At 34.9% G+C, this 18,615-nt stretch overlaps 1 protein-coding gene across 1 annotated transcript; it reads right to left on the reverse strand.

Moving 5' to 3' along the window:
• Window positions 1-1,063: 1,063 nt before the first annotated feature.
• On the reverse strand, window positions 1,064-1,501 carry LOC104908605 (uncharacterized). Its single transcript, XM_010697729.1, has one exon. The coding sequence runs from the start codon at window positions 1,499-1,501 to the stop codon at window positions 1,064-1,066; it is 438 nt and encodes a 145-aa protein (XP_010696031.1).
• Between the last annotated feature and the right edge of the window lie 17,114 nt (window positions 1,502-18,615).

The raw sequence follows: 18,615 nt of genomic DNA on the forward strand, positions 1-18,615 counted from the left end.
CAGGAGAAGAATGAGTAGTGTAGGCAGAAGGATGAGTAGAGGCGGAAGATAATGATGAGACAGGATAGAGATCCCCATTACTATTGTTCCTCATAAGAGTAGTCCCACTCCGATGGTCCTTCACAGAAAAACCAGTAGGGTCAAATTCAACAGACACATGATTATCCTTAGTGAACTGACGGACATAAATGAGATTTTTAATAATTTGAGGAGTGTATAGCACGTATTTAAGGGCTAGGGGACAGGTATGGGTCGGTATTTGGGAAGTGTCGGTGCTCATAACTGGAATAGAGTTACCATTGCCAACATAAATAGAACGAATATGACTCAAATTAGATGAATGGACAATAGTACCTCGATCCGCAGTTAAATGAGAGGAAGTGCCCGTATCCATATACCACGAATCATCGGGTTGTTGAAGCGACATAGTCTGAAAGGCTGCTCCAATATCAGTGGGCTCAAGGGCATCATAATCTGTGAGATGAGCCTGGCCAGAAGAACGAGGCTGTTGCATAGTGGAGCGAGGAGAAGACCCACGCCACTGAGGTGGGCGTGTCGGCCATGGTGGAGCCCAACCCGCCTGAGTTAGGTACGGGCAGGGTGGTGGGACCCACTAGATAGGAGGAGGACCCCACGCAGAGTAGTATGGTGCCGGAGAGGGAGGGCCAGCAGTAGGTGGTGGTCGAGGCACTACAACAGGGGTGCGTGACGGCGGCTGAGGATTGCGGGGCTGACCGCGGTTGTTGCCGCGACGAGTGTGGGGGAGTGGCTGACCACGCGGCTGTTGGCGAGGCATCTCAGACCACCCAGAAGAAGCCGGTGGTGGTGAGGAGGGAGTAACTAGGGCAGCAGGTGATGGTACAACATCATCACGGATGGCCTTGCGTTGTTGCTCTAACTGGAGCATGCTACGGGCAGTTTCAAAGGATGGGATTTGCTGATTGATAAAGGAGGCCACGGTGTCAAATTCAGCAGGCAAACCACAAAACAATTGAAGAACAAGACGTTGTGGTGTGACCGGACTATCAACGTCGGTTAATTGGTCGGCTAAATCCTTGAGACGTTAGCAATAATCGTCAAGAGACGACATAGATTCGAGTTTTAGATTGTTAATCTCATGTTCAAGAGTAGCAGCACGAGAGCCTTTGTTATTGTGAAAAAGGTTCTTGAGTTTCATCCACGCTTCATAAGCCGTGGTATCGAGATCTAAGATCCGCAAGCAAAGGTCATGGGGAAGCGATCTGTAGATCCATTGAAGAACATGAGAGTCAATTTCGCGCCAAGATTCATCGTCAGAATCTGTTTTCACCGGAGGTTTTGTGCCATCAATATGATGAGAAACTTTGTAGCCACGAGCATGGAGGGTGAAAAGTTTAACCCAAGCAGAATAGGTGACCTTTGTACCATCTAAAACACGGACCTTGTGTTGAATATTTCCGACAGTATAGACAAGGTGGAGGCCTTTGTGTAATGGGGGGTCAGTAAATTCACCGCCTGCCATGGTCGTAGCAGAGAGAGGAGAAGGCGGTGATGGGTGGGAGAAGGAGTGGTGCCGTGGCAGCTACTGACAGAAGGAAGGAAAAAAATATTTACCTTGCTCTGATTACCATGAAAGATGATCAATTTCTTTGATTGGGTTTCCATTAGCCAAGTCAATAAATAGGATTACAACCTAACTTACCAAAACTATACAAGTGAAGTTATCAAATACAATAATGAACAAAAATACAATATATACTCTAATATTTATATCAAAAGAGATGGTTTGTTTAGAGACTAATGAGAATCGTTACTTTAAACCACTATTAAAGGAACTTGCGCTCTGAGACCAACTCATAGTTTTTTTTGACAACGTGGAAAACGTACAATAAACAAGGAAAACGAAAAAAACATGATGTTAATGAGGGGTGAAAGGAAACCTGAAATTCTTGCAACTCCTCGCCAAATCGTGCGCTGGCGAAACTTCTTGTCTGCTGACCTTCATGATATGACACCATCTTAGAGAGTTTGCAATGTTTTTAATATCTGTAATTGTGTGGCGAATGGACATATCCATTTGCTCCGAAGAAGCGAGAAGGAGAACTAGAACCTCTGAGTCTGAGTAAATGCAAATCTTTGTAAATGAGGAAGAGTGGGCCCAAATCGAAGCTAGAGGCAAGCTTTGGCTTCATCTTGGAGCGCAGACATAGCTCGGAAAACTTGACCTTGGTTGATAGTAGTATTAGAGGAGAGAATACTTGCAACCCAAGTCGCACTTGCAATTTTAGTGCGTTTGTTCCAAGCTCCATCAACTCTTATATTACCTCCGGAGTGTCATTCTCAAAAGCGCCAAATTGAGCTATAGTGAACCCTTGTTCAGTTGTGGCCTCAGAGGGTTAAACTGGGTCTGCAAAAACTTTGAATGATGGCTTTGACCTTTCTCAAAATGATGCTTCAAAGTTTCAATAGAAGCGTGAGAGTGGCGAAAAACCTGACTATTTCTAGTTTTCCAGATAGCCCAAAGCATTCCAATAAACGACGGGATAGAAGAGTCATGAGTCCCTTCATTGGCTCGAAAAAGGAGGATATGCTGCTCAAGCCAAGTCGGAAAAGGAAGATGTTGTAAATGAGGGGGATTGGGGTTGTGAGTCCCCAATTGCCAAGAGAGCAACTCATGGTGTAATCCAAAGATCTAATCAAATTGCTATGAAAGACAAGATCATGAGGATGGAGGATAGGATAAAATAAAGAACTTACGAGTAAGAGAAGCATGACCGTAATTGTGGGTTTGCTAAGAGCTCCTTCACACAGAGCCCTTAGTCTAAAAAAATTTAGTTTTCTTTGAAAGGGCGAATTTGAAAATTTGTGATGCTTTGTAAACCGTAAATGTCAAATGCTCCAGATTTCCATTATTCAAAGTCCATAATTCATGATATCATCTATCACCTTCTTCAATCTCTTCCACCAAAAATTAAACCTCCATATCTTTAATTTCCAACCTTTTCCACCAAATGTCATCATCAATTCTTTTTTATAATTATAAAAATAAAACGAGACCATCAAGTAGTAATGAGTCTCTCTACTCTATTGAAAAATTGTGATCATTTTCTCTCACTAGCCCAATATTCATTTTAAAATAGGGCTCCATAAATATCCAAGACGGTTCTGAAAAGAAGGATAAAATAAGTCAGTTAGACATTATTCTTATTGGTTCCAACGAGGTAAAGACCAAAACAAAGGAAATGTGCAGATATTTATTATGAGTTAACAATAAGATTGTGAAAATTAGCATATCTATAAGAACATATATATATATATATATATATATATTATATATATATATATATATATATAATATATATATTATATTATATATATATTATATATATATATAAAAGTCAAAGTAAGTCAAGCATAGTAATTTTAAATATCCCCATTTTATCCTTTGACTTGTTAGACTTTTTCTTCCTTTGCTAAACAGATCAAGAAATTTTCAATTATTCCCATAATATATACATGTCCTTTATTTTTGAGGTGCACTTGGAGTCTGTATGTTTAGAGTAGAATTATATGTTTCATCAACTTATTAATATACAACTAGTATTTAGGTCCAGGTGTTGCTACGGATTAGTATTGCGTTTTCGAACTTGATACGCATTTTTTTTCATTTTTATTAAAATATTTTAAGGAAAAATACTAAAACTTAAAGCATGATTAAAAGTTGATTGAGATGGTAATTGTGTCATGTATAATAGCAAGAGGTCACGGGTTCAAATCTAATTGCAAGCTAATTTTACTTCTGTTAATTGACTTGACTTATGTACACATTGGATAATTCTAGTAGAGTAACAGAGGTGTCGCGTGGCGTATATACATTGTCACGCACACCTTTTAATATATTTGTATAGATAGAGTATAACAAATGAATTAATTATGTCAATTAAAAAGAAAACCCAAATCATTAACAAAAAAACTATTGATGTGAGAGAAACTGAAAAGGTGGAGAGAGAAACTGAAAAGTAAGAGAGATAAAGTAAAAAGCGGATTAAAAATATTTAAAAGTGGATGACATGGGTGGAAAAGAGGAGAAAGTAGATGTGACATATTACTAAAAATAGAAAAAGCAACCGTGTGTAGATTAAAAAAAAAGACCAAAAAAGAAAGTGGGTGGATTAAAAAGAAAAGGAGGAAATAGATAATAACTGGACTTAATGTAGAGAGACATTCATATCTTGACTTACTTATAGGATAAGGGATAATGTCCAAACTATATAAACCTGTACTACATGAATGGTACTTGAAACACTTTCTCCAAAAGAACTTTAGTTTCTCATTTGATTTAAGAAAAATTGATTCTAATAATTCCATCTTTGACCTATATTCTTAAAACAATCCTACTTTTTGATTAATTAAAAATAATCCTATTTTTATCATGATTGGAACAAAAAAAAAAAAAGGGAAGGCATATGTGTGGATGTGGTGGTGGTTAGGGAGATGCGTAGTAGGAGATGGGCAAAGGAAGATGAAGAAGGTTAGTGAAGGGAGGAAATTATGATTAAAAAAATAGCTAATAAACTAGTGGCATGTGTCATAATTAAATGGGTTTTAGAGAAAATAAGCCACATTATTAGATTTTTTAATTTAGATAGCCGGTCACAATTTATTTGGAGAAAATTCTTCTCTAATTCACATGTTATTGAGTTATATGTTTAGCTTTTGATAAGATTGTTCTTGTTGTTAATTTTGCATCTTGATTTATCCCTGATTTTATATTATAAAAATGAAAGTTGGAGTAGAAATTAGGAGTTATTTATTCGATAATAAATTTATTTTATTAATTGAGTTCATCAACGAAAGTTGGATCTTGATTCAGATAGTCTTGTCATTGATTTGAATTTTTCCATGAAAACACGTTAGAACTAGAATTGAGAATTATTTGACATTGGTTCTTAATGCTTCTAATTATGTGTGAAAGCCATGAAAATAGGAGATATACATGTTAATTAAGCCTTTGCTATCACGAAAGTGAGCTCTAGATATAGAGGAATGATCAAGGATTTAGTTTTGGTTCGCAGCTGTGCTTTATTACTGAGTCATAAGGGAATGTCGATCTCCTCTAAGCTATAACTAAATAATTGAGATGTAAGTTATATTTTGATCAATTCATATTAGTGGTGATTCTAAATCTTAGTATTTTTAGTTATTATATTCATCGAGTTTGTCATATATTTTTTTTATTATTTTAGACATTAGTTACATAGATTCTCTTGGTATTTGAATTTAGTAGTTTTTTCATAGTCTAAAATCAACTAGTATTTAGTCTTGCACCTCCCTGAGTTCGACATGTATGTGCTACGACACTGTTCACTTGTGGTATCAAAATAAAACTCGAGTTTACACCTACTCTTTTTCCCATTTTATTTGATTTTTCTTCTTTGTGTGATTTAATTTGCATTGATGTATTTCCTTCTATTTTTGGTGTTTATAGTTTCAGAAAAGAAAAAAAAAATAAGGTGAAGAGAGATTGACTAAAATACCAGTCGCGGCACAATGTCCCAGCTCGAGGACAAATTTCGAGAGCTTACCATGACTTGCGGGAGTCACCACACCTCACACCCATCACCACGCCTTACGACGTACATTGAGACCCGCACTTTTTGAGATAAGTAGATTTCGGTTTTTTTCTTTTTTCTTCCTTTTGTAGACCCCCGTCCCTCTATCTTCTTCCTCACTTTATTCTCACGACCCTATCTCTATTCCCTCCCAAATAAATCACCCCCAACTCTCTTTCACCACCACCACGACGTCAACCACCACCTCGTACTCTCTTCAACCATCACTACTACCTACTCCACCCAAGTCCTTTCACTACTCCAATCCAACATCCAAATTCCAACAAAATCAACTTACCGTGCACGCACCCTAAAAATTGGTGGTTTTTGCATTGATGATTGTTGGCTTGGTTTTAGTTCCTTCTTTAATTTTATTTTCTTGTAGTGAGGACACTGCAAATTCTAGCTTGGGGGAGGAATATTATATTATTTATTGTTTTCTGGTGTAGATTTTACTCCTTTCTTAGGTTATTGCACGATTTGTACCGCTCATTAAGAGTGGGAACTTACTTGTAACCAAAAAATTGTATTGCTTTCTTAGTTGCATTAGCATATTTCATCTCATATTCGATTTCATGTCATGTTAGTTGCATCTATGGGACTATTATTGCTAGCACTATTTGAAAACCTTGTTGATATCTTTACTATGGTTTTAAGTGTAATTTATCTCATTCGTGAGTCTTCCTAGCATGATTGTATTGCGATTGATTTCCGGTGGTAAGATTGGTTGATATCTCTTTCGCTTGATTTAATCTTATTGTTTAGACATCTTAACCCACATGAGCTTTCGTGCTTATAAATTGACGTATCTGTATCAGTTTTGTTATTTCATGTGTGCTTAGTTTCTCATTTGTTGCATGGATCTTGACTTGACTTGGTACTCTTTGACACTTGGCTTTTTAAGCAATTGGATATGATCGAGGTGTTCTTTTCATTGTTTTGAGCCTCCAGAGATATTTTCTTTTCATATATATTATCCATTCTATATCCCCGTTGAGCCTTTCCTGACTCTTATTCTTAATTAATACCTACATTACAAGCTTCTAGTCTTTTATGATTTGTCTACCCTAGCTTCGGTAAGTGGAGCAGCATTGAAGTTTATGTTTTGAGCTTGTGTTTGTGCTTTTGCGGTAATTATTGGAAGAAAGTTGCTTAAAATAGTGTGGAAGTACAAAATGAAAAGAATGATGAAGAAGTTGTGAAAAATAATTCTGAAAAATCAAAAACAAAGAAAAATATAGAAGTGAAAAAAATATCAAATAAAAGGCGAATAAAATTTGTTGGAGATGATAAGGATGTGTATTATCTTGAGTTAGTGGTAATTTGTTGGAGATGATAAGGATATATATTATCTTGATTTAATGTTAACGTGTTGTTGAACTTTTAGTAGAAGTTTTTGTGGCATTTGCATCTAATGGCCATAAATGTTAAAATGTTGTTTTCTCCACTAGTTGGCTTCTAGCACCATATTTCCAAATATATTTTCTACCCATAATCTCAGTCTCACTATAACCCTTGATCTTTTTGAGTTATAATTTCGAGTGGAAAATGAGTCGATAGTCAAAGTTAAAGAGGAAATGTTTCATCTTAGTCAACATGGTTTAGGTTGAGTGTTATTGATTACTAAACATATGGGAGTATGAGTGCACATGACTAAAGTGATGTCTCCCAGTTTTGATTAAGTCCGACTTGGAGGAGATGGTTTGTGGTATGATTGAAGAGTTGATTGCATTACATGACGTGTTATGCGGTTTTGTTCGAGAACATTTCGATACTTACATTGTGTAGTAATTATATCTTTCGTGCTCTCAGTTGCGTGTTTCGCCCTATCGTAGTCCCATATTATAGGTCGTCTTTCTTTTCCAGTGTCTATGTTTGGTTGCTTGAGAACCAGCAATGGATTAGATTGGGGGAGTTTGATATTGTCAGATTTTTACATAGGTTTTAGGTGCATTTAGGTTGCAGTTTAGGAGCATTTAGGTGCATTGTAGTCCATAGTTGCATACTATTACTTATTTTGTGAAATATACTCTTTTTATGTATTTTTGGTATTCTTTGATAAGTTTCAGGTATTGAGAACATAATTTGAGTATTGTTGGACAAGCTTGAGTATTTAGAAGCAACTGGAAGCAAGATACGTTGATAAGGATCGTTACGAACATATTTGAGTGCAAATTGGAAGTTGGAATTTGATTAAAGAATTGCGGAAATTGAGTCATGTTCACTATTTTACCCGTAAGTTTGACTCGACAGTGATAATTGGATGATTTTAGCGGCATAGGAATGTAGGCTTGAATAGATTTCCAACAATATGTTGCACAACCCAAGACGAGGTATATTCTAGGAGATATGGGCTTTGCAAGTTGGCCATATTTTTCTGACGCCTCCAATGTGCGCGCGGATTACTTAATTTCGACCTTTAATGAAGTATTTGCTTTTCCTTATCTTGTAACTTGGTTTCATACTAGTATTAGGAGATACAACTTTATAATAGAGGAATTCCAATTAGGTTAGGATATCTATTATTCATTCTAGTTGCACATTATCTTTGTTTCTAGGTTTTTTTTCTCTAGGTTTCTCTCTAGTTTTGACACAGTTTATTCTCTATTGCTATTTGGAGATTCAAGATTGTGACTTTGATCAAGATTTTAGATTCATTTTCGATTCCAGTATTGTGTAAAAAAAAATATTCTCTTTCTCTTCTCTTTATTATATTTTAATTATGTTTTCTATTAGGTTTGTTGATTTTATTGCCATGATTTGTGAGTATTATTTTTATCTAGTATTGAGTTGATCCCTACTATGAATTGATCATGAAAATTCTTCTCTAATGTCCATATTATTGAGTTATATGTTTAGGATTTGATAAGAATGTTCTTATAATCATTTTTGAATCATGATTTACCCCTAGTATTATATTATCAACGAAAGTTGGAGTAGAAATTAGGAGTTATTTATTTGATAACAAATTGTTATTTTGTTAATTAAGTTCATCAACGAAAGTTGAGTCTTGATTTAGATAGTCTTGTCATTAATTTGAATCTCCCATGAAAATAGGTAAGAACTAAAATTGGGAATTATTTAACACTGGTTATTAATGCTTTTAATTATGTGTGTAAGCCATAAAAATAGGATACATACATGTTAGTTAGGTCTTTTGCTATCATAAATGTGAGCTCTACGTATTGAGGAATGATCGAGGATTTAGTTTCGATTCACAATTATGCTTTATTACTGAGTCATGAGGAAATGTCAATCTCATCTAAGCTATAACTAAATATCTAGGATGTGAGTTATATTTTGATCACTCATATTAGTGGTGATGGTTAATCTTAGTGATTTTAGTTACTATATTCATTGAGTTTGTCATATTTTGTTATTAGTATAGACATCAGTTACATTGATTTTGATCACTCATATTAGTGGTGATGGTTAATCTTAGTGATTTTAGTTACTATGTTCATTGAGTTTGTCATATTTTGTTATTAGTATAGACATCAGTTACATTGATTTTCTCTTGATATATGAATTATGTAGATGTTTCTAGTCTGGAATCAACTAGTGTTTAGTTTTGTATCTCTCCGAGTTTGACCCGTATATGCTACAACACTGTTCACTTGCGATATTAAAATAAAACCCTAATAATGCAAATTTGATACTTCCAACCAAGTGGTTTTACATGCATTTTTAGGAATATGATAGACTAAGGACAATTTATTTAACATAATTTTAATTATAATGCAATAATTTATCTATGTATTGAAATTATGTTAAATATTTATTTATTTGTTATTTTACCATACTCCTAAATTTAGCTTCATTGTAATTATTTTTTGTTTTATTTTTTAAAAGGAAAACTTTATTGTAATTGTTAAATAACAGAGTAAGTAATATAGTCACTCTTTCTCAAATTAATTTATCATAATGTTATTTTCACTTTGTGACATAGTACCTTCTTTTTTTTCACAAAGTCAAACTTTACGATCTATATATATTCATCTTTTATATTTATTTTTGTTGTATAATATGAGCACTATAAGAGGGGGGGTGAATTATAGTGAGAGAATAAGCACTACTTTTTGTGGAATTAAAAGTAAACTTGGGAACAAACAATGGGAACACGAGAGATTTTACGAGGAAAAACTTTCTAGGCCTAGTAGGAATAAACAACCTCGACCACAAGGGATTTTAAACAACTTTCCACTATAATAGGCCAAAACAACTCTGATTACAACCTATTACTTTTCTCTCGATTCTCAACTTAAGTCACTCAACTCAAGTTCCCAACGACAGTTCCCAACAACTGACGTTTTCTCTCAAACTTCACTCGAAGTTCCTTTCTCTTTCTCTTTCTCTTGCTTCACTCAAAGCTTTCTCACACTTACAAGAGTTCACTCAAACCCTTTTTCTCAAAAATACACTTTGTAAAACAATGGAAGAGTAATAAAAACTCGATTAATGTAAGTATAAATTCTCTTAAGGAAAGACACTGACACTTTAGATAACTTAAGACAAATTAACTAAGTCAGACACTATTTATCTCAAGTGAATTAGGCATCTATTTATAGACCTTTAAGACAAGACATGATTTCCACTAACTTAGACCATTATCACATGTTCTCCATGATTTCTAATTAATTAATTAAATTAAATTATTTATTCTAAGTCATGTGCATCATCCACTAATCCATTACTTCATTCCATAGAAGCAGTAACAAAGTACGTGGTTTTGCAAACTTGGAGAATAATTAATCTTATTTAATTTAATTAAATACTTGGAGGATAATTAACTTAGCCACTAAATCCACTAACTCCATAAACTTGAAGCAGTAAATCATTTAGGCGTGTAAGCTAGAATTTAGGAAATAAATAAATAAAATCTTTTAGCTAGTTTTTAGGAAAAAATATCTTTTTCAAAATCTTTTATAAAAACCGGAAAACAGTTTTATTTCGAAAAATCCGAAACATTTTAAAAACCGGAAATAATATATTTTCGAAAATAAATCTTTTAAATAAAATAAAAGATAAAAATATATTTTAAAAAGATAAGATTTGAAAATCATTATTTTAAAATCAGAAAATCTATTTAAAATCTTTTCCTAACAAACTTAAACTAACTTCCTAAAATTATGGATCTTAGTCAAATTATCCCTAAAAACTCTAACAACTATATTGGGCACACAATTACCTTAGGCGCACAATATTAGTCACTTAGAGTTCCTAAATTAGTTTTAAAGTCTTGTTCCCTAATTATTAAGTCTTGTTCCTAAGCCTTGTTCCTATAGTGCCAGGTCTGTTCCTTTCATGGGAACAGAACCAAGTTCCTTTGAGAATTCACCACGAACTTAATAAAGCTATTACTCAACCTTAACAAGAAGATTAATAAATACCCTAATGTATTCTAATCTTCATTCCATGCTTGATTCTTCATTTCTCGAACATCTTTACTTCGATCTTGATTAATTCTCCGCTTTAATCTTCAATCAAGTATTCTCTTAGCTCGAGCATGAATTACCTTGCAACAACATAAATAAAATATACTATGTCTTTTGTGGTTAGGTCATCTTCAAAACTCAAGGGTCAACAATTTCCCCCTTTTTGAAGATGGCAACAAAAGGCATATACTAAAAATAATACACATAAGTCATATAAAAATAATTTTAACAAAGTATGTAACCAAGTTAAATTAAGTATTATAGACTCGTTATTTTATTTTGTAAAGTCGAAATATGAGAACATAATTCATGACAAAAAAAAATTTACTCTGATTTGCCTTATCTTTCCCCCTTTGGCATCTTCAAAAACATAGTCCACGATTTCAAAAAGATGAATATTATTCACTAAACACATCACACCACCAAACTTGTAAGAAATAAGTTGGTTAGTATAAGCAAATAAAGCATTCAACTCTAAAAACCGCAATCCAAGAATATTAGCCATTCATTTAGACGCACACATGCAAAAAGATCAAACTTAGAATTAAGCAAACCAAAAGTTCCATTGTAGCATGAAAGGAGAAGGATAGAAAAGACAAATATTAGACAAAGTTCATGTTCCCACACAAAATAAAACAAGCTAAATAGGAAAAGTTTATGATTTAGGAGAGGAGGTTGTTCTACTTCTTCCACCACATCATGAAGTTTGCCATCACTTCTTGATGATTTTCGGCCAATGTATCATTTCCCTTGAGCACAATGTCTTCCAACTTCAACAATTAGAGTTCATAGCTGAATGGAGGAAGAAAGTTCACCAAGCCGAGCCATAATTCTTGTTGTCCATCCAAGGCTTTGTCAACTTTGCTCATACCCCTTTTACCAACCCATTTAAATCCTTAGCTTCCGTAGCAAACTCCATCATTGCTTCCGAATGACCCATAACCAAGGAAAACAAAGAATCCAACCTTCTAGCATGAGCTAGAGTATATGTAGAACCAATGGTAGGATTTTGAGAAGACGAGGGAGCTTGAGAAGGCTTGGGGTTTGCGGTTTGTTCCTTAGGTTTGGGAACAGCAGGTTGTTCCTCTAGAATGGGAACACCACTGTTTCCTTAGCTTTAGGAACAGAACAGGAGGGTTTTGAGGTAGAGAGAGGGAGTGTATCATCTTGTGGTGCTAGGGTAGAGGGTGAGGCAGATTTTTGTGGAGATGGAGGAAAAGGAGGATTGGTTTCCATGGGAACAGGAGTCGGTTCCCTAGAAGGAGGTAGGTTAGATTCATAATCTTCCCTATCAATCACCTTTACTTCATCTTCCTCACAACTTTCTTCGCATCAAGATAGGAAAATTAAGCACTTTCATATTTTGAACCCTTTGACTAGCTCTAGTGCTTTCATAACCGGTTTACCACCTCATCAACCACCTTCTTCCCTTTCTTTTTAGTTTCTTCTTTTTCTTTTTCAATTTTCTTTTCTTTTTGATTTTTCTTTTCTTTTCTTTTTCATTTTCTTCTCTTCAACTTCTTTTTCTTCTTCTTCTTCTTCCACTTCATCATCCACATCATCATCATCCTCATCATCATCAAGATTAGCACGGCCCTTAATAACTTCTCCATTCACAACACAAACATTTAAGTTATTCAAGGCACGCACATTTAACATATTTCCCGTAAACACACTTATGGACTGAGTTGCCGAAATTTTCACTTTAAACTTAAGTAGGATTTCGGTTACTAAGGCTCCATAGCCAACAACAAATCCATTTTCAATGCAATGACTCAAATGTTGAATCATTAAGAAGGAAAGTTTATGTGTTTGTGAAAGCTAAGACAATGAATGTAAATTAAATCCAACATGCTAACTTGAGCACGTTTGGAAAGACGAGGCAATAAAGCTTTCTTGAGGATGTGAAACAAAATTTTGTGATAAGGGGAAAGAAGATTATGGTCAAGAAATGTTTTTCCCTTTTGACCTCTATACTTAACAATCAATTGATCAAAGGAAATGTCCGAAAATGGTATGAGCCACGTGTTTCTTAAATAAACATCTGTTCTCTCACGGGAACACCAAGCAGTTTACCCAAACTTTTAGCATAAAGTCAATTTGAGTGCCTTTCACCAAGGTGGAACATCTTCTTCATCCTGGAAAAGTTTCACAAAATTCGTCCATCAATTTAGGAATCAAACTATTCCATAACATTTCACAAAAAGATTTTCCCAACCTTGAAACTTAACATATTAAGTAATTGATGAAAGTTTACTCTTTTGCACCAAGAAACATCAATAAAAAGTCCATGCACATACCTAGTTGCCGTGGAATTTTTTCGAACAACCCGAGTTGTTCCTCTCTCGGGAACATCTGATTCCGCCTCACTAGTTGCATGAGCTTCTTCAACCTCCATTTCAACCGATTCTTCTTCTTCCTTTTCCTTAGAATGTCTTGTGATTCAATTTTAGAGATGAAGGAGGGTTTTTGGCTTTGTGGGAGGAGAGAGAGTGAAAGTGTTTTTGGTAGTCATGTTTTGTGGAGTAATTTTCGGTTTTATGAGAAGGAAGGAAAAAAATTTGTTTTGTTTAAGGAAAGAATAATTAAAACCGTGTATTTACACGTTTTAAGAAAAAAAATCTTCTAAAAAAATATCTTCAACTAACTTGAGAGATATAAGGAAAAATCAGATTTTTAGGAAATAAAATCTGAACAAGAATATTTTTGGTTTTTCGAATTTTAAAAAAAATAACTCTAATACGCTGGAATTGGAACAGCGTTTGGGAACATGAATGGAACAATGAAATTTTGCTACTTTGGAACTCCATTAATTCTTTTAATCCTTTGTTATCACTTAAGGCATAGAATTGTCCTATGAACAATAAGGGGAATATTATTGGACATTGGTGAGCAGTTTTCAGACATTTTTACTTATACATATGAAATAATCATATAAGAATTGTGATGTATTTAAGCAAATAAAACATCAAAATGCACATCCAGACATAATGCCAAAGAATTAACACAAAGGGGAATAATGTAGCAATCATTTCATTTGATTAAGCCAAGTTCAAGTCTCAATTTCTCAAACCTATCTCTATTTAAGGGTTTTGTCAAGATAGTCTGCAATTTGACGTTCAGTCTCACAGAATTCCATTTTAATAAGACCCTTCTCAACATTATCTTTCAGAAAGTGATGCCTAATATGGATGTGTTTGACTCTTGAATGTGTACGGGATCTTTAGAAATACTAATAGCACTAGTATTATCACAATAGATGGGAACACATTCAAAGTAGATTCCATAGTCACGTAGTTGTTGTTTTATCCATAGCATTTGGGAACAACATGCTGCTGCTGCAACATATTCAGCCTCTCTGTAGATAAAGCAACTGTGTTTTGCTTCTTGGTGCTCCAAGAAACTAAACTATGACTAAGGAACTGAACCATACCTGATGTACTCTTCTATTGACCAGATCTCCTGCATAGTCAGCATCCGCAAATCCTTTCAATTCAAAGGTATCACTCTTGAATAGAATAGGCTTAAATCATCTGTTCCCTTGAGGTATCTTAGGATTCTCTTCACAGCTGTGAGATGAGATTCCTTTGGATTGGCTTGAAACCTTGCACATAATCCTACACTGAAAGCAATATCAGGACGACTTGCAGTTAGATATAGTAATGAGCCAATCATACCTCGATATTTGGTTTGATCCACACTTATTCCTATAGAATCTTCATCCAATCTGGTTGAGATTCCCATAGGTGTATGATTAACTTTGGATGCTTCCAAACCATACTTTTTCAATAGTTCCTTTATGTACTTTTGTTGATGGATGTAGATTCCTTCTTCTGTTTGCTTGATTTGCAACCCCAAGAAGAAGTTGAGCTCACCCATCATACTCATTTCAAATTCTTTACTCATGAGATTAGCAAAGTCACCGAAAGTATAATATATCAACATATTTTAACAACTAATAAATGTTTTCCTTTTGATTTTAAAAACAAGGTTCGATCCAATTTTCCTCTTTTAAACTCATTTTCAAGAAGGAACTTAGAAAGTCTTTCATACCATGCTCTTGGAGCTTGCTTTAACCCATAAAGAGCTTTGTCAAGCTTAAAGACATGATTAGGAAATTCTTTATTTTCAAAACCTGGAGGTTGTTCTACAAATACCTCCTCATTAAGATAACCATTTAGAAAACACATTTTACATCCATTTGATACAATTTGAAACCCATGAAGGCAGCAAAAGCTATGAAGATTCTAATTGCTTCCAATCTTGCAACTGGAGCAAAAGTTTCTTCATAATCAATGCCTTCCTGTTGATTGTATCCTTTCACAACTAACCTGGCCTTGTTTCTTATGATAGTTCCGAACTCATCTAATTTGTTTCGAAACACCCACTTTAAACCAATAACCTTGTTATGTTTAGGCTTAGGTTCAAGGTGCCAAACTTTGTTTCTTTCAAATTGATGAAGTTCATCCTGCATTGCTACGATCCAATCAGCATCAGTGAGAGCTTCTTCATGATTCCTAGGTTCCAACATAGAAAGAAAAGCATGAAAAGCACAAAAGTTTTTCAATTGAGATCTCGTTTGAGTTCCCTTATTTATGTCACTGATTATTAGTTCCACAGGATGGGAACGATGAGTTTTCCAAGGCTTTGGTTGGAAATCCTGGATGGAAACTTGGTTTCCTTGATCATCTTCATTTCCTGTACTTGGGAACCAGGTTCAACAATAGTGGATTCATTCACTAGTGCATCATCACTTAGTTCCTCTTCTTCCTCATTGGGAACAGGAACAGGATGTTGTTCCCTTGGCTTTGTTCCCATGACTTCGTCTTCCAAAGTCTCATCAATAAGACTTAGGTCTTTTGCAATCCTATTTCGAAGTCATCTTCAACCTGTGTGCTTGCATCAAATTTATCTGTTTCATCAAAAATAACATGCACACTTTCTTCTACACACATAGACCTTTTATTATACACTCTATAAGCCTTGCTACTAGAAGAATATCCTAAGAATACAGCTTCTTCACTTCTAGCATCAAATTTTCCAATATTTTGTTTCCCATTATTATGAACAAAACATTTACATCCAAATGTTCTGAAAATGTAATATTGGGCTTTTTACCAAAATACATCATAGGGCGTTTTATTTAATAAAGGTCTTCCATGGCTCGATTTATAAGTGACAAGCAGTATTCACAGCTTCTGCCCAAAAGTTTTTAGGAAGTCCACTAGCTATCAACATAGTCCTAGCCATCTCTTCTAGTGTTCTATTCTTCCTTTCAACAACACCATTTTGTTGAGGTGTTCTAGGGGCTGAGAAATTGTGATCTAATCCATTGTCTCTGCTAAAGTCATCGAACTAAAAATTTTCAAACTCTTTACCATGGTCGGATCTAAGGTGAAGTAACTTATGACCACTCAAATTTTGTACTTTCTTTGCAAAGACAAGGAACTCATCATAAGTCTCGTCCTTGCTAGAAAGAAAAATAACCCAAGTAAATCTAGAGAAGTCATCTACAATTACTAACACATATTTCTTTCCACTCCCTTTGTATCCTCATAGGTCCACATAAATCCATATGTATTAACTCTAAAGGTCTTGTGGTACTCACCACATTTTGGACTTGAAAGAGGACCTAACATGCTTGCCTTTTGCGCATGCATCACACACTGATCTAAATGAAACTTAGTAGAGGGTAAACCTAAAACTAGTTCTTTAGAACGCAGTTTGTCAAGCAAGGAAAAGCTAGCATGACCTAGACGCTTGTGCCATAAAGAATGAATCATCATCAATAACACTAAGGCATGTGAATTTGTTTTTGGGAACAAGGTTGAGATCCACAACATATGTGTTCCCTTTCCTTGTTCCTTCCAAAATGATATCCTTTGTGCTATTGTTGACTATCAAACATTTTTCACTATTAAACTTCACACAGTTCCCTCTATCACAGAATTGGGAAATACTTAACAAGTTATGCTTTAATCCATCAACTAGAAACACATTTTCTATGGAATGTGACGATGACTTACCAACTTTGCCCATGGCAACTATGTTACCTTTCTTGTTGTCACCAAAAGTCACACTTCCACCATTGTAGGCTGAGAGTGAGAGAAATCTTGATTTATCTCCAGTCATATGCTTAGAACAACCACTGTCTAGGTACCATGTGTTGTTCCCCCTCACTCCAACCTGCAAGAAAACTAATTGTTAGAGTTAGGAACCCAATCTTTCTTGGGTTCCTTTCCTTCAGGAACAATAGATTTCTTTTTCCAAATTACTTTACTTGTTTCCAAGTTCTCATTGATGCGACCAAGTCTTTTAGGACAAGAGTTCCTAAAATGACCAGTGTTCCCACAAAACATACAAACTTTATCACTTGGTAAATCAACTCTCTTTTTAGGTTTTTCAAATTTCTTTTTGTGATTAAAACCAAGACCTTCAGTTCGTTTTGTTTGAGGGTTCTTAATCCAGTTTGGAATAGGTAGCATTTTCTTTTCATTTCTCATTTGGTGCAGTTCCCTTACTAGTTCCTTATTTTCAATTTCCAAAAATGAAACATGATTTTTCAATTCGTTTATTTCAGATTTGAAACTTTGCAAGGGAACTGACTTAATGTCAAATGAACTTACTTCAGGAACAAACTCTTTTAGTTGTGACAACTCAAGCTTAACAAGTAGTTCTCATTTTTAAGATTTTCGAAATCCTCTTTTAATTTAAGATTTTTGTCAAACAATTCGAAAAATCTTTTCTCAATATCAACGAACACTTTTAAGCCAAGAGGTATGTTCCTTTGCTACACTTAAAGCATTTGACATTGTTTTAGTTTAATGTTTCATCTTTGCAATCATTTACAGCGTCAACAATAAACTCAAATAATTTTTCTTTACTTAAAGAATTAAGACGAGTTTTGATGGTGTCTAGACTTGCCTCAAGAGATTCAATCTCTTCATCAGATTCGGAATTGTCAAGAGCCATAAGACAGAAGTTTGCAGTCTCCTCATTTGGTTGAGGATCATCTTCTTCCTCAGAGTCAGAGTCTCCCCATGCAGCAACCATAGCTTTCTTCATGTCAGATCGAGTATAGGAGTTTTTGTATTCTTTGTTCCTATCTCTGCTTTGTTCCCTTCCTTTGCCTTTTTCTTGTTCCCATTGGGGACAATCCTTGATGAAGTGCTCAGAACTGCCACACTTATGACAAACAAGTTTGTTAGAATATTTCTTATTCTTACCTTTGTAATCACCTTCTTCATGTTCCTAAACATTCTTTTGAATTTTCGGACCATGAGAGCATTCTTCTTCATCTGTTTCTGAGCCTTCATTTCATCAGCTTTTAAGGCAATCGACTTTTGCTTGGACATTCTCCATTCTCATTGTCCAATTGCAACTCATGAGTCATGAGGGAACCAGCAAGTTGTTCCAAATTGAACTTAGTAAAGTCCTTAGTTTCCTGTAAGGCAGTTACCTTAGCCATCCAACGATCCCTAGGAAGGCTCCTTAGGACCTTTCGTACCTGTTCCTCAGATGTAATCACTTTACCAAGAGATGTTAGCTCATTATAATTATATTAGTAAAGCGTGTAAACATGTCTTGGA

Source organism: Beta vulgaris, chromosome 7 (genome assembly GCF_026745355.1).
Source record: "Beta vulgaris subsp. vulgaris cultivar EL10 chromosome 7, EL10.2, whole genome shotgun sequence".
In the NCBI taxonomy this organism is placed as follows: Eukaryota; Viridiplantae; Streptophyta; class Magnoliopsida; order Caryophyllales; family Amaranthaceae; genus Beta; species Beta vulgaris.

Excerpts from the sequence above, each read along its gene's own strand:
- LOC104908605 (XM_010697729.1), bottom strand. The coding sequence starts at position 1,501 with ATGGCAGGCGGTGAATTTACTGACCCCCCATTACACAAAGGCCTCCAC.